The sequence below is a fragment of the Esox lucius genome, chromosome 6 (genome assembly GCF_011004845.1).
Source record: "Esox lucius isolate fEsoLuc1 chromosome 6, fEsoLuc1.pri, whole genome shotgun sequence".
NCBI lineage: Eukaryota > Metazoa > Chordata > Actinopteri > Esociformes > Esocidae > Esox > Esox lucius.
This window is the reverse complement of record NC_047574.1, coordinates 8689665-8701157: the sequence shown is the minus strand read 5'-3', so window position 1 is coordinate 8701157 and position 11493 is coordinate 8689665. Positions and strand designations below refer to the sequence as shown.

Below are 11493 nucleotides of genomic sequence, written 5' to 3'. Positions count from 1 at the left end.
CAGATATATTGATTTATGATTAGTGGATTGAAGGTAGACTTCACAATTCCCTCCCCAGAATATTTTTGACCTTTTATAGTTTTTGATGCTGATACAAGTAGGGACATTTGCTAAAACTAGCATTCTTGCTAATAATATTTACTGACACAAACTGATAATTAAATATAAAATTTATTCAGTAAAATGTACAATAGCTGGTTGGCCTATGCAACCGCTCAAATATATATTTTTTTTAATCCACTCTTTGAGACTGGAAAATATTCTAAGTAGTAGGTACTTTCCGTGAACATGTGAAAACATTCAGATACAAAACAAATCTTCAACATCTGGTTGAGAACGGTGGTTACGCCTGCTTAGAACATGCCCCTCAATCCACTCCCTCTTGAGCCAGAGCCTCCTGAACTACCATAGAAACCACTGCTACGGCCTAAAACCGAGGCAGAAATCCAGAAAATTGCATTAAAACAATCTCCACCACTGTCGGGTCGTTAGCTGAATAACAAACAGATAATGTAAAACTTACCCATTTCGGACGCTCCACTAGCAGTTGAGTTTAAGAAGAGCTCAATGTATCGATGTTCTGCAGAACAAACAAACACCTTTAGAAAAGACTACAGTGCCTGTAGAAAATACACTCCCTTTTGTTGTGTCAGCATTTCATCCACTTAAATTTGGATTACCCCCACCCACCTATCCAGAGACTATACGTTTCATGTGTTTCTTGAACTCATGAAATTAAATGAAAAATTAACTCTCTCCTTTGGTTTTTGAAAGCTCCCCAGTGCTTATGGTTGAGCATTTGCAGTGCAACTCAACTGACTTCCCATATATCATGCATTTTAAAAGTGGGATCCACGTACGCATGTGATTCTTGTCCTTGGACATAGCTGAAACGGCGTCTTCGTGAGACCCAAACTCGACATCGGCCTCGCCTGTGGATTTTCCATTGGGCCCCACGTCGATGTGAACTCTCACAGGACTGAGTGGCGAGAAGAACTAAACCAAAAAGATGCGCACACAGACATACCAAGGTGTAACGAGACTGTATGAACACCTTCGTACAGAATGGAGGTTTCGTAATGGAACACACTGATGTGGGAGTGACTGTGGGGTGCTACAGAAACCTCACACTGGCTATGTCTCCCTCAGTAGCACGGAAAGGCAGGCCCCTCATGTGTACAAAGTGTCCGCTGTGGGAGCTGGAAGCACCTGCAGAGCCGTAGCCGTGGCCACCCATAGCTGTTGTCAAGGATACAGAGTTAGTTTGTGGATCATCATCGTCGTCGTCGTCGTCGTCATCATCTGACAGGACAGCAGCTCTTACCTCTGCCTCGATCACCCCTTCGGTCGTCGAACATGCCGTTACCAAAACAGTAATTACTGAAACCATTGTAGTTGTCAAATCCACCGTAGCCTATGTGAACAGAAAGACAGGGAGAATCCACATAGCTTGTCAGACCATTAGCCAAACTCAGTCCAGCCCATTGTCAAACGCTTTACTTCACTGAGCAAATCAACCGGACATACCCCCGCTGTAGCCCCCACCTCCACGCATTTGGTCCAAAAGAGCTCCCCCTCGTCCCGGACCAGGAAAGAACCCACCTCGCCCCATCATGGGTCTATCGTAAGGACCGGGCCTTTGCCCCATCATCCTCCGGGGAAGCTCATAGTAGGCACGGATTTCATTCCGGCTGCTCTTGAAGATTTCTATATACCTGAATGGGTTTAAATGCAGCCGGAATTATGACAAGAACATGGGATAACAGCCACATGGAGAACATCAGCAAGGCAGGCAAGACAGTGTACATGACTCATATGGGCAATTTCATCTATGCCAATAACTGTGGTCAAACATGTGGCTTTATCTTAAATCTATAGGGGCAAGGAATAATAACAATAGATATTAGCAGTAACAATATAGCGCAACTTTCCCATAATCTGCTAATGACAGCATGTTTTGGTTTGTCACTATTACTATACTACAATATTAGGCTCACCCTGGCTCCCACAATTCTACAGCACCAAAGTTAACTCCCTCTCCCCCGACTGCATGAAAACTAAAATTAACACAAGTGCCCAGATTGAGTATGGTAACTGCCCAAGTAACAAAAGAAAAAAATCTTCAGTATGAATAATGACTGATCATATCATCTTTAACTTACAGGAAAGATGCATGAAACCCCGCCCCATATTAGTCATAACATTAAATACCCAGCCCAGGCTGTCCGTCCCCACCTGTGCCCTATTCTTTCCTTGTGTTTCCCCAGTGCCTTTTCTGCTATCTCCTTTGAGGCAAACTGCACGAAGGCTTCCCCTGTGCTCCTCCCCTGGTAGTCCATCGGCAATGTTATCCCATTTGGCACGATTTTCAACCCTTTAACCCAAGGACAAATAACCCCACAAGGGGAGACATGTTAAAAAGCTGCAACATTCCCACCTGTATGAAAGAAATGCCCTTCCCGCCCCCCCCCTTGTGTTCAACTACTTCAATGTCACACATCTTAGACACACCATAAGACTCAAGAACATACTGCTGAACAATGGATCCATGAAAATACTATTCAGAGAGCAGAGTAACATCAGCGCAGAGACAAACATTAAAAGCAGCATTGTCCCAGACAGATTTTGCATGAGGTTTTATAAACAGAATCTGTGCACAACTTATTGGACTATAACTACATATTCTTAAAGTGAAATAATAACATACATATTTCCTGCCACTGTTTCACTAAAAAGCAGAGGGAAGGGGCTGGAGAAATGTAACCAAGAACAGACTATCCTTTATTTTCTCCTACACGTTAACATTCACTGTTTATGAATCAAAAGAGACTACCTGGAATGTCTTCAAACCATAGTGTGTTTTAAACACTCTACTCTGCTGCTGCTACAACAGTTGTTTTGGATTTGGATTTAAGGGGTTTATAACAATGTTCTAACTTAATACTAACCTAAACAGTAGCATAAAATCACACTAGAAGAATGCCTCTTCCCCCTAAAACATCACGCTCTGTGGCAGTGAGGGGTGTGCGCACGCATGTAGAAAGTTTGCCCAAACATGCCGCACAAATTGAGTTTAGAATCCCAGGTTTTTATTTGGATTCTGAGGTCAATGCGTCTTTGTGTTGGGAAACATCTGCTACACACTACTGTCACTAACAGAGGGCAATGGATGAAACATTCTGAATAATCGCAGCCATTTAAAACAGGAGCACTCTGGTCCCATTATCACCTTTGAAATTCCTAAGTGCCTCCAAAAACACTGTTCTCAAATGGTGATATTGAATGGTCTACAAGACCTAACTCAGTCTCATTTCACCACCAATCCCACTGTAAACCAGATACAGGTTATTGGGTAGAGGGACATACTGCACTGATTTGATTGGCTAGAATGTGTTTTCTCTCAATGTGTCTGGTTAACCAGTGATGGTTGGCAGCTTTGGAATTTTCAGCCTGAAGGAGATTGTAGTCTGATCTTGTGACCTGAGTGGCTCCTCAAACAGAAAAAAAACAAAAAAAAAAACAAACATTGAAACTAGAAATTCAATGTTATGGTGAATGTATATTTTTAGGCCTCAAAAGAAAAAGGCTATATGAAATAAAGTTAATCAGTCACATACCATTTTCCGACTGTTCTGAACACTGAGATGCATTAAATGCCTTGGTTTAATTGAAACGCAGTTGCAGATTTTTAAAAGCTAACAACAAAAACAGATGTGTGTCAGAGTTCTCATGTCTTGTCGCTTCCCATAGCCTGTCGATTTCCATGTCATGTACTCACAACACGTACGCCTGAAACTTAGCATTCAACAGGCCTGTTCTTTTCTGCATTCAACATTTGACGCTTTGTTCAAAGACACCTTACTAAAGTCAGGGTGTGTACCTGCAAAGAACTGCACTATCTCCTCCTTACTGCAGCCAAAGGGCAGTCCTCTGAGGCGTAGCATACAACCACTGCAGCTGTCGTAGTCCGTAGGCCCGCTGCGCTTCAACACCCAATCCATCTCGCTACGATTTGACTTGAACACTAGACAGGACAGAAACCGGCAGTCAGTCAGGAAGCTGAATCACAGTTGACATTAAAGAGCCGTCATAGATAGGCTGGTACCTTCAATGTAGCGATGGCCCATGTATTTCCTGTCCTTCGCTATGGCATTTTTAAAGTCTTCTGCTGTTTTCAGCTCAACGAAAGCTTCTCCACTAGGCCTTCCCTCTTTAGAGAAGGTAAAGCACACTCCATTCACTTTCCCGACAATGTTACAATCTGCAAGAGATACACAAGATTACTTAATTTTGTGCCAGAGAGAAACAAAGTGTTGACAAATGATAAAACAAAGTTACTCTTCAATCCCAAAGACTCCTCACCAGAGAAGAACCCTGCCACTTCCTCCTGGGTGCAGGACCAAGGCAAGCCCCGAATCCTCACCACATAGCCCTCATCATTCACAGACATACTTCCTCTGGACAATGGACGAAAAATCATTAGCATGATTTGTGCATACTCAATTCCAACTTGGCATGTATGATCAGGAATTCAATTTCCAGAAAGCTAACATTAACTAATGTAACTGATTGTCGTCTTCAAGGACGATTGCATGTACGCATTTTATATATAGGTTCGCTACAAGGATATATATATATCCTTGTAGCGAACCTCGCAATTATCGACCAGTTGGCATCAAGGTTAATTAACCGGTTTTCTCTGCCCAGACAGCTGTGAGGTTGCTAGTTACGTGACCTTACAGGTAAAAACAGGACAATGAATTTTCTTCACTAAGCAGCTTGCACTTGGGCTGTCATTATTCATGTCCTTGAAAGTTTGCTAACGCTAGCTAAAACTACAGTGAACCCATTAACTATACAGCAAGCGATATTCACGCGATTTCTATAATGCACATCAGCTAGCTAGCTTGCCAGTCTGGTTCCTTGATAGATGCCAGCAAGCTAACTCCTGCTAACGACGTCGTTACCTAGCAAACATTAACTAGCTAAGTTAGCTAAGCTTCAAAGCTAGCTAGGACATCGACAACGGTCAAACATTCTACGTCAGGAAACATAACTTTCCATTCAGTTCGGAAAACATATAGCTAGCTACATACCAGCGCAAATGAAATAAACCTAAGATTTTAATTGGTTGTCACTAAAGTATTAGTAATACAATTAGCTACGGTAACTAGCAAAAATGTCTTACAATTCCTGTCCCCGGATTCAGTCCGTCTCAGGTGACAGTTTCCAGCAGGTACCAATGTCGCGAGAACACATCATCTCAGATAACGTGGTTGCGTTCCAGGCCGTCTTTTGAACAGTCCAACTGCGCATAAGAAATGTCATACTGAAACTGTAAGTGTAAATCAACTGTTAACCATGTACGTCAAATGCGTACTGTTCATGTTTCATTATCTTATATAGAAAAAAAATATCTGGAAGAACTGCTTTTGAATATTTTGCCCCACACTAATGGAATACCATTCAGGCTAAATGTACTAATGATTATATGACATTTCTAATATCCTATAAATTATATTTTCATTGTCGATTGTGATTGTTTGGGTTAATGTAAGTTTTATTATTTCCATTTCAATCAATCAAATGTATTTATAAAGCCCTTTTTACAACAGCAGTTGTCACAAAGTGCTTTACAGAGACACCCGGCCTTAAACCCCAAGGAGCAAACAACAGTAGTGTTGGATTTCAGTGGCTAGGAAAAACTCCCTAAGAAGGCCGAATTTTAGGAAGAAACCTAGAGAGGACCAAGGCTCAGAGGGGTGACCAGTCCTCTTCTGGCTGTGCCGGGTGAGATATTAAGAGTCCAATTAGAATAATACATACATTTCTCTGGGCAAAATCCAGAGTCTATTTGATTCTAGACTAGGTCAAAAGTATGACCAGGTGGACAAGGACAGGGACAGCAACGGGCCCCCCAAACCAGGTACTCTGCAGGTGTGGACCAGGACCTCATCTCCTCCTAAAATCGTTGCACCCTGGAATACTCTCAATGTGGATCTGAACCTAGAGGTGTGCTATGTCATTGTCACCAGGTGTTAGAATTCTGGCCAGGAACTTGCTTTATACTACCAAGCACAACTGAAAAAGTGCCTGGAGGTTTTGGTTATGCATGACGAATTACCTCCATCCCAGCTGTGTGAAACACATCAGGCTGAACAAACAGTCAGTAAACCATTCAGGGCTAAGCAAAATCATCCATAAGTCTAATACATCCAGTCCAGCCTAACCAGCAAGCCACTCATATCGAAAGAGCAGCTAACCATCTAATAGCCTACCACACTAAAAGCATTCTGTGATTTTTGGACACTGGTTGTGAAAATAGGTCCCCTAAAAATGTGTGTCAATGTGCCATATAAACAGAGTATTGCCAATCTAGACCAGATTGGAAGGTTTTAAAAAACAGTTTGTTATGCACCAGTCCCTGAAAGCATATTTAATAACAATAAACCCATCTTAATGAAGTAGTAACGGCCTATTTTTCCAGTCAAGTATGCCAAGAACAAATTGTTATTCACTCCAACAACCTGGAAGCAAAAAGGGTCAATTGTTGATTATATTTCTGTTTATTATATTTCTCTAACTTTGACCTAATAGTCCAACCAGCGCTTTAAATAGACAGGCCTAATATTTGTATCTAGTCCATGAACCTGGTGCTACTCTCTGCTCAAAATGCAAACAATTACCAATTCCTAAAATCTTAGGCCTATTCACTTATGGAGAGCATTCAATTAGGTATCCTATTTTATGGTTAAGAGGCAATCCATTACAGGGTTAACTGGCTCTTCCATGTTGCAGTTGGCCCACTCTGTGTACTTTAATTACGACAAAGCCTACATTACTAGACTGACAATAACTACAATTATTATTTTCAGAGATATGAGAAATGATTGTCCTATAATTGGAGGAAGGCTTTACCTATTATCCAAGTTGTTGTTAGATGATGCCTGGTTGGCTACAAGTGGATACATTTCTGGTTAAATAAAATACAAAGATTCCCACACCACTTGGCTGAGTGGCTGCCCCCTCAGCCAATCAGGAGCCACCACTGCTACTCGGATGATATACACCCCCCGGTTAAAGTTCATACGTCCGCAGGTCTTCTACTCTTCTTACTGAGAAGAAATGGAGATTCCAGTATTCACTGTGGATGCATTTACCAACTTGCCATTCAAAGGAAATCCAGCAGCAGTTTGTCTACTTTCACAGGTAAGTAACATTCCTTATTACATGTATACCTGCTTTCTGCCCAAACATGTATAATGTAATTATGCAAAGAAATACTGCTAAATGTTGTCTGTCCTCGTAAAAACAGGAATTGCAAGATGATGTGTACCAGAAAATTGCTGCTGAAATGAACTTATCAGAGACTGCCTTCATCATAAAGTTAAATTCAAATGAAGACTTCAGCTCAGGTATCTTTTATAAGGCATCCTCAATTAAAGATGATACCTATAAATGTATTCTATTTCAAAATGCATTCCACCATAGACTTGGATAGACCTCACATCTATGTAGCTGTCTCATTATGGCATCTGTGAGAACATGGGCAGCAGCATCAAAGATGCTTGTGAAATGAAAATGGTTCTCCGACAGAAAACCGAAGACACACTTGAAGACAATGTCATGGCAACGTTAGCTAGCTAAGACCATGCTCAAAAGAATGTTGCGCCAAATGACGCTTGTTCAGGTAATCAAATCTAAGGCACTCCACTGATCTAGGTATTAATGTATTTCTTTTACAAAGAAATCCTACATCTTGGTCAGTATTTCTCTCTCACATGTTTTCAGCTACCGAATACACTGGTTCACTCCCAATGCCTTGTCAAACCCCGGTCTGGTCTTTCAAGGTTGCTTCACAAGGGTTCCCGGATGTCTCACGATTGGACCTCTGGATTTAAGATCCTATGGGGTACCTTTGAGCCTACATCCATCTTGAAGTAGTACATGTTCTACTACTTCTATTATTTAGCAAGCAAACTGTATGGGTGCGTCTTGCCATGTAGTGTGTTGTATAAACACGTACTGTATATGGTAAAGCCAATGTCACCTATTATTGCCACCTGCAGTTAAGGAGTTTAGGTCGATGTCTGATTTCACCCAGTGACCAGGATGAACAGTGCTGATAGATAGGCCAGGGGTATTCAAATATGGCCCTCAAAGCCAGTTCCACTCCATTATTCATTGCAACCCTCTAATCAGGGACTTATTCAGACTTAAGACACCAGGTAGGTCCAATTAATGACTAGGTAGACTAGAAAACCATTACGCTCTGGCCCTCGTAGTGTAAGATTTGAATACCCGTGATACACATTTGGCTACCAAAGACCTCTACTTATCTCTGTGAATCCCCTTTATCACATCTTCCTATGCAGAAGTAAGCAAATCTGCCATCCAGTGGTATTATGTTTTATTGCAACAAACCAGGATGACTCACACCAATGTGAAGGCAACACACGATAGATGGGATTGTGGAAAGAAAGGGTAAATCAACTCACCACAACTCTCTAAAATGCTTGTACATATGTTGTCTTGAAGGAGAACGCTTTCGCTTGCGGTGGTTCAGCCCAACCACTGAGGTTCGTCTGTGCGGCCACGCTACCCTGGCCTCAGCCGCGGTGTTGTTTTACAAAAAAAGTAAGAATGAAGTGACATTATTCGGTATATCTTAAAAGTTAGTGAATTGCATATTGGACACTTGCACAATATACTGCGATTCTCCTCTGTCCCATTATCCTTTTATAGACAACGTCAACCCAACAATCGTTTTTAAGACGTTAAGTGGAGAGCTGGCTGTACAACGGCGGGGGGAATCAATAGTGATGGATTTCCCCCTGAACAAACCTTCTCCCGTGGTAGGGGATGCCATCAACGTGGTGCATTCACGTTTTACACATTTTTCAACTACTGCATAAAAGCTAATGCAGATCAAAATTTACGTTTTAACATATTCTTTTTCATTGGTGCTTCACGTCCACAGGGTCTCAGTGAATTTAAAGACATAGTCAAGGTAAGTAGTGAATTATCATGCAATGTCAGTGGCTGTAAGTTATTGCGAAGAAAAATACGTTATACGTGTCCAGCAGTCTTATCATGTATGTGCAGGTGGCTGTAGGAGATCAGCCAGTTCAAGACATCTGCCTTTGTGGAACCACCAAAAAGCTAATGGTGCGCCTTGCAGACAAGTGTGACAGGTAAAAAAATAAAATATATATATATATACACCGATCAGCCATAACATTATGACCACTGACAGGTGAAGTGAATAATACTGATCTGTAATAACTCTGTACTCAAAGTTGATGTGTTAGAAGCTGGGAAAATGGGCAAGCGTAAGGATCTTTGCGACTTTGACAAGGGCCAAATTGTGATGACTAGACGACAGATCGTCTCCAAAACCGCAGCCCTTGTGGGGTGTTCCCGGTCTGCAGTGGTCAGTACCTATCAAAAGTGGTCCAAATTAGGAAAAGTGGTGAACCGGCGACAGGGTCATGGGCGGCCAAGGCTCATTGATGCACGTAGGGAGTGAAGGCTGGCCCGTGTGGGCCGATCCAACATAGGAGCTACTGTAGCTCAAATTGCTGAAAGCTGAAGTTAATGCTGGTACTGATAGGAAGGCGTCAGAACACACAGTGCATCGCAGTTTCGCTGCATAGCCACACACCAATCAGGGTGCCCGTGCTGACCACTACCGAAAGCGCCTACACTGGGCACGTGAGCAACAGCACTGGACCACGGAGCAATGGGAGAAGGTGGCCTGGTCTGATGAATCACGTTTCCTTTTACATCACGTGGATGGAAGGCCGGGTGCGTGTGCGTCGCTTTCCTGGAGAACCCATGGCACCAGGATGAACTATGGGAAGAAGGCAAGCCGGTGGAGGCAGTGTGATGCTTTGGGCAATGTTCTGCTGGGAATCCTTGGGGTGGACCTCCACCATATTAGGCAGGTGGTCATAATGTTATAGCTTAGAACTGGAGGGAGGATAGAATGAAACCTGAAAAAGTGTTGGGTTACAGGTCAGTGCTGACGTCCTTGAAGCCAGACACAGCAGCTCTGCTCCGTGTGGACAATTCCCAGGGGATTAAGGGTCTAATTGTCACCATGATCGGTGACCCTGGCAGTCAGCCCGGCTATGACTTCTACTCCAGGAACTTCTCTCCCTGGTACGGGATCCCAGAGGACCCTGTGACCGGTAAGCCCCGTGGACATTGGCCGGTCATATTCTGAAGTATTTTCAAGGTTTCAATTTGTCCGTTTTCTCACATCATTGCAGGCTCCTCACATACGGTCCTTGCAGGCTACTGGTCAGAGAAACTGGGCAAGAAAGAACTGCTGGGTGGGTAATGGAGAAAAATAAATAAATAAAACATTCCAACAGAGAGCAAAAAGCTAATTTACACATGCCGTTGGACAGTCACATCCTCAGGAAAATGACTCGACACCATTTATTCTCGTCCCGTGTGACAGCCTATCAGTGCTCCAGCCGCGGCGGGGAGTTAGAGCTGAAACTACGGGAAGATGGCCGTCTGAACATCGCCGGCAAGGCTGTGATCATCCTGCAGGGAACACTCGCGGTGTAGAAAGGCTAGTCGGTACACCGACACCTAGCCGTATACAGAACAGCATACGGTTCATGTAAAATGTAAACCTGTAATTCCGAGAATACATTCCAGTTGAGATTATTCCATTGTATGAAGCTAGCATTTAGTATACCAGATTAAGCCTGGTCTTTAAAAAAATAAAAATAAACTCAATGGAGCTTTCCCTGTCTGTGAAAACAGCCCCATATGTTTGGTTAGCAAGGCTACATTTTAAATCGTCATACTCCCAACATTTTGAATTTGATACCCAAGTTTAAAATAACAGCAACTGTGCAGAATGTCGTTAATTTGTTTTTTGCCGTCTCAGACTGGTTGTCTTTACGAACAAGGTATAGGGGCCCAGATGTAGGACTACAGAGGACATCAGTATTGGTGCAAACCCATACTGCATGCCCTTAAATGATTCAGGGTTCCTTCTGTACACTACACAGGTGTCATTCTGTATGGTTCCCACATACTTAACCTAAAATACAGAAAAACCTGGGAGTATAGAGACAAATTTAGAATGGTAGCTTTGCTGTGCAAACACAATCTGGGATTATACTGGGAAACGAGAAACTTAATACGTCAAAGTATTTATTCACATAGAAATTGTCATCTTAATTATAAAATTTTTTAAAAGTTCTTCAAGACCGAATAAAAATAGGCATGAGTGATTACCAATCTAAATCTTGAGTTCGTACATGTGTTTTGGTGCAGACAGGAGAATACTTCTCCACAGTCTTAAATCAATGTGAACAGTCACAGCATATATTTGCTGGTGTCTTTGAGTTTGGAATGCTTATTCTGCTGTAATAAAAAGCCTTAAGAAAATAAAACATATCAACCAATAGCAGCAATCAATTAACAACACCCATTCTACCATTTCAAGTATTTTCCAATTCTAGTAAT

General features: G+C 42.3%; 2 protein-coding genes across 3 annotated transcripts; one reads left to right on the top strand and one right to left on the bottom strand.

Annotated features, from left to right (window-relative positions):
• Positions 1–152: 152 nt before the first annotated feature.
• On the bottom strand, positions 153–5294 carry hnrnph3 (heterogeneous nuclear ribonucleoprotein H3 (2H9)). The gene is made up of 11 exons (XM_010888913.3): positions 5189–5294; positions 4363–4457; positions 4106–4261; positions 3881–4024; positions 2236–2374; positions 1528–1715; positions 1325–1414; positions 1130–1239; positions 861–996; positions 524–580; positions 153–427 (listed from the first exon to the last, which is right to left on the bottom strand). Exons 2-11 carry the CDS (start codon positions 4448–4450, stop codon positions 354–356), a joined length of 1182 nt encoding a protein of 393 aa, XP_010887215.1. The 5' UTR covers positions 4451–4457; positions 5189–5294; the 3' UTR covers positions 153–353.
• Positions 5295–7091: 1797 nt separating this feature from the next.
• Positions 7092–11424, top strand: LOC105021324 (phenazine biosynthesis-like domain-containing protein). 2 transcript variants are annotated; one of them, XM_010888909.3, is made up of 9 exons: positions 7092–7209; positions 7316–7415; positions 8539–8637; positions 8746–8855; positions 8981–9010; positions 9106–9194; positions 10018–10193; positions 10275–10337; positions 10469–11424. In XM_010888909.3, the coding sequence occupies exons 1-9, from the start codon at positions 7126–7128 to the stop codon at positions 10579–10581; spliced, it is 864 nt and encodes a 287-aa protein (XP_010887211.2). In that variant the 5' UTR covers positions 7092–7125; the 3' UTR covers positions 10582–11424. The 2 variants fall into 2 exon arrangements, with proteins under 2 accessions (XP_010887211.2, XP_010887212.2); XM_010888910.4 differs by having other exon boundaries at positions 10416–10504.
• Positions 11425–11493: the final 69 nt, after the last annotated feature.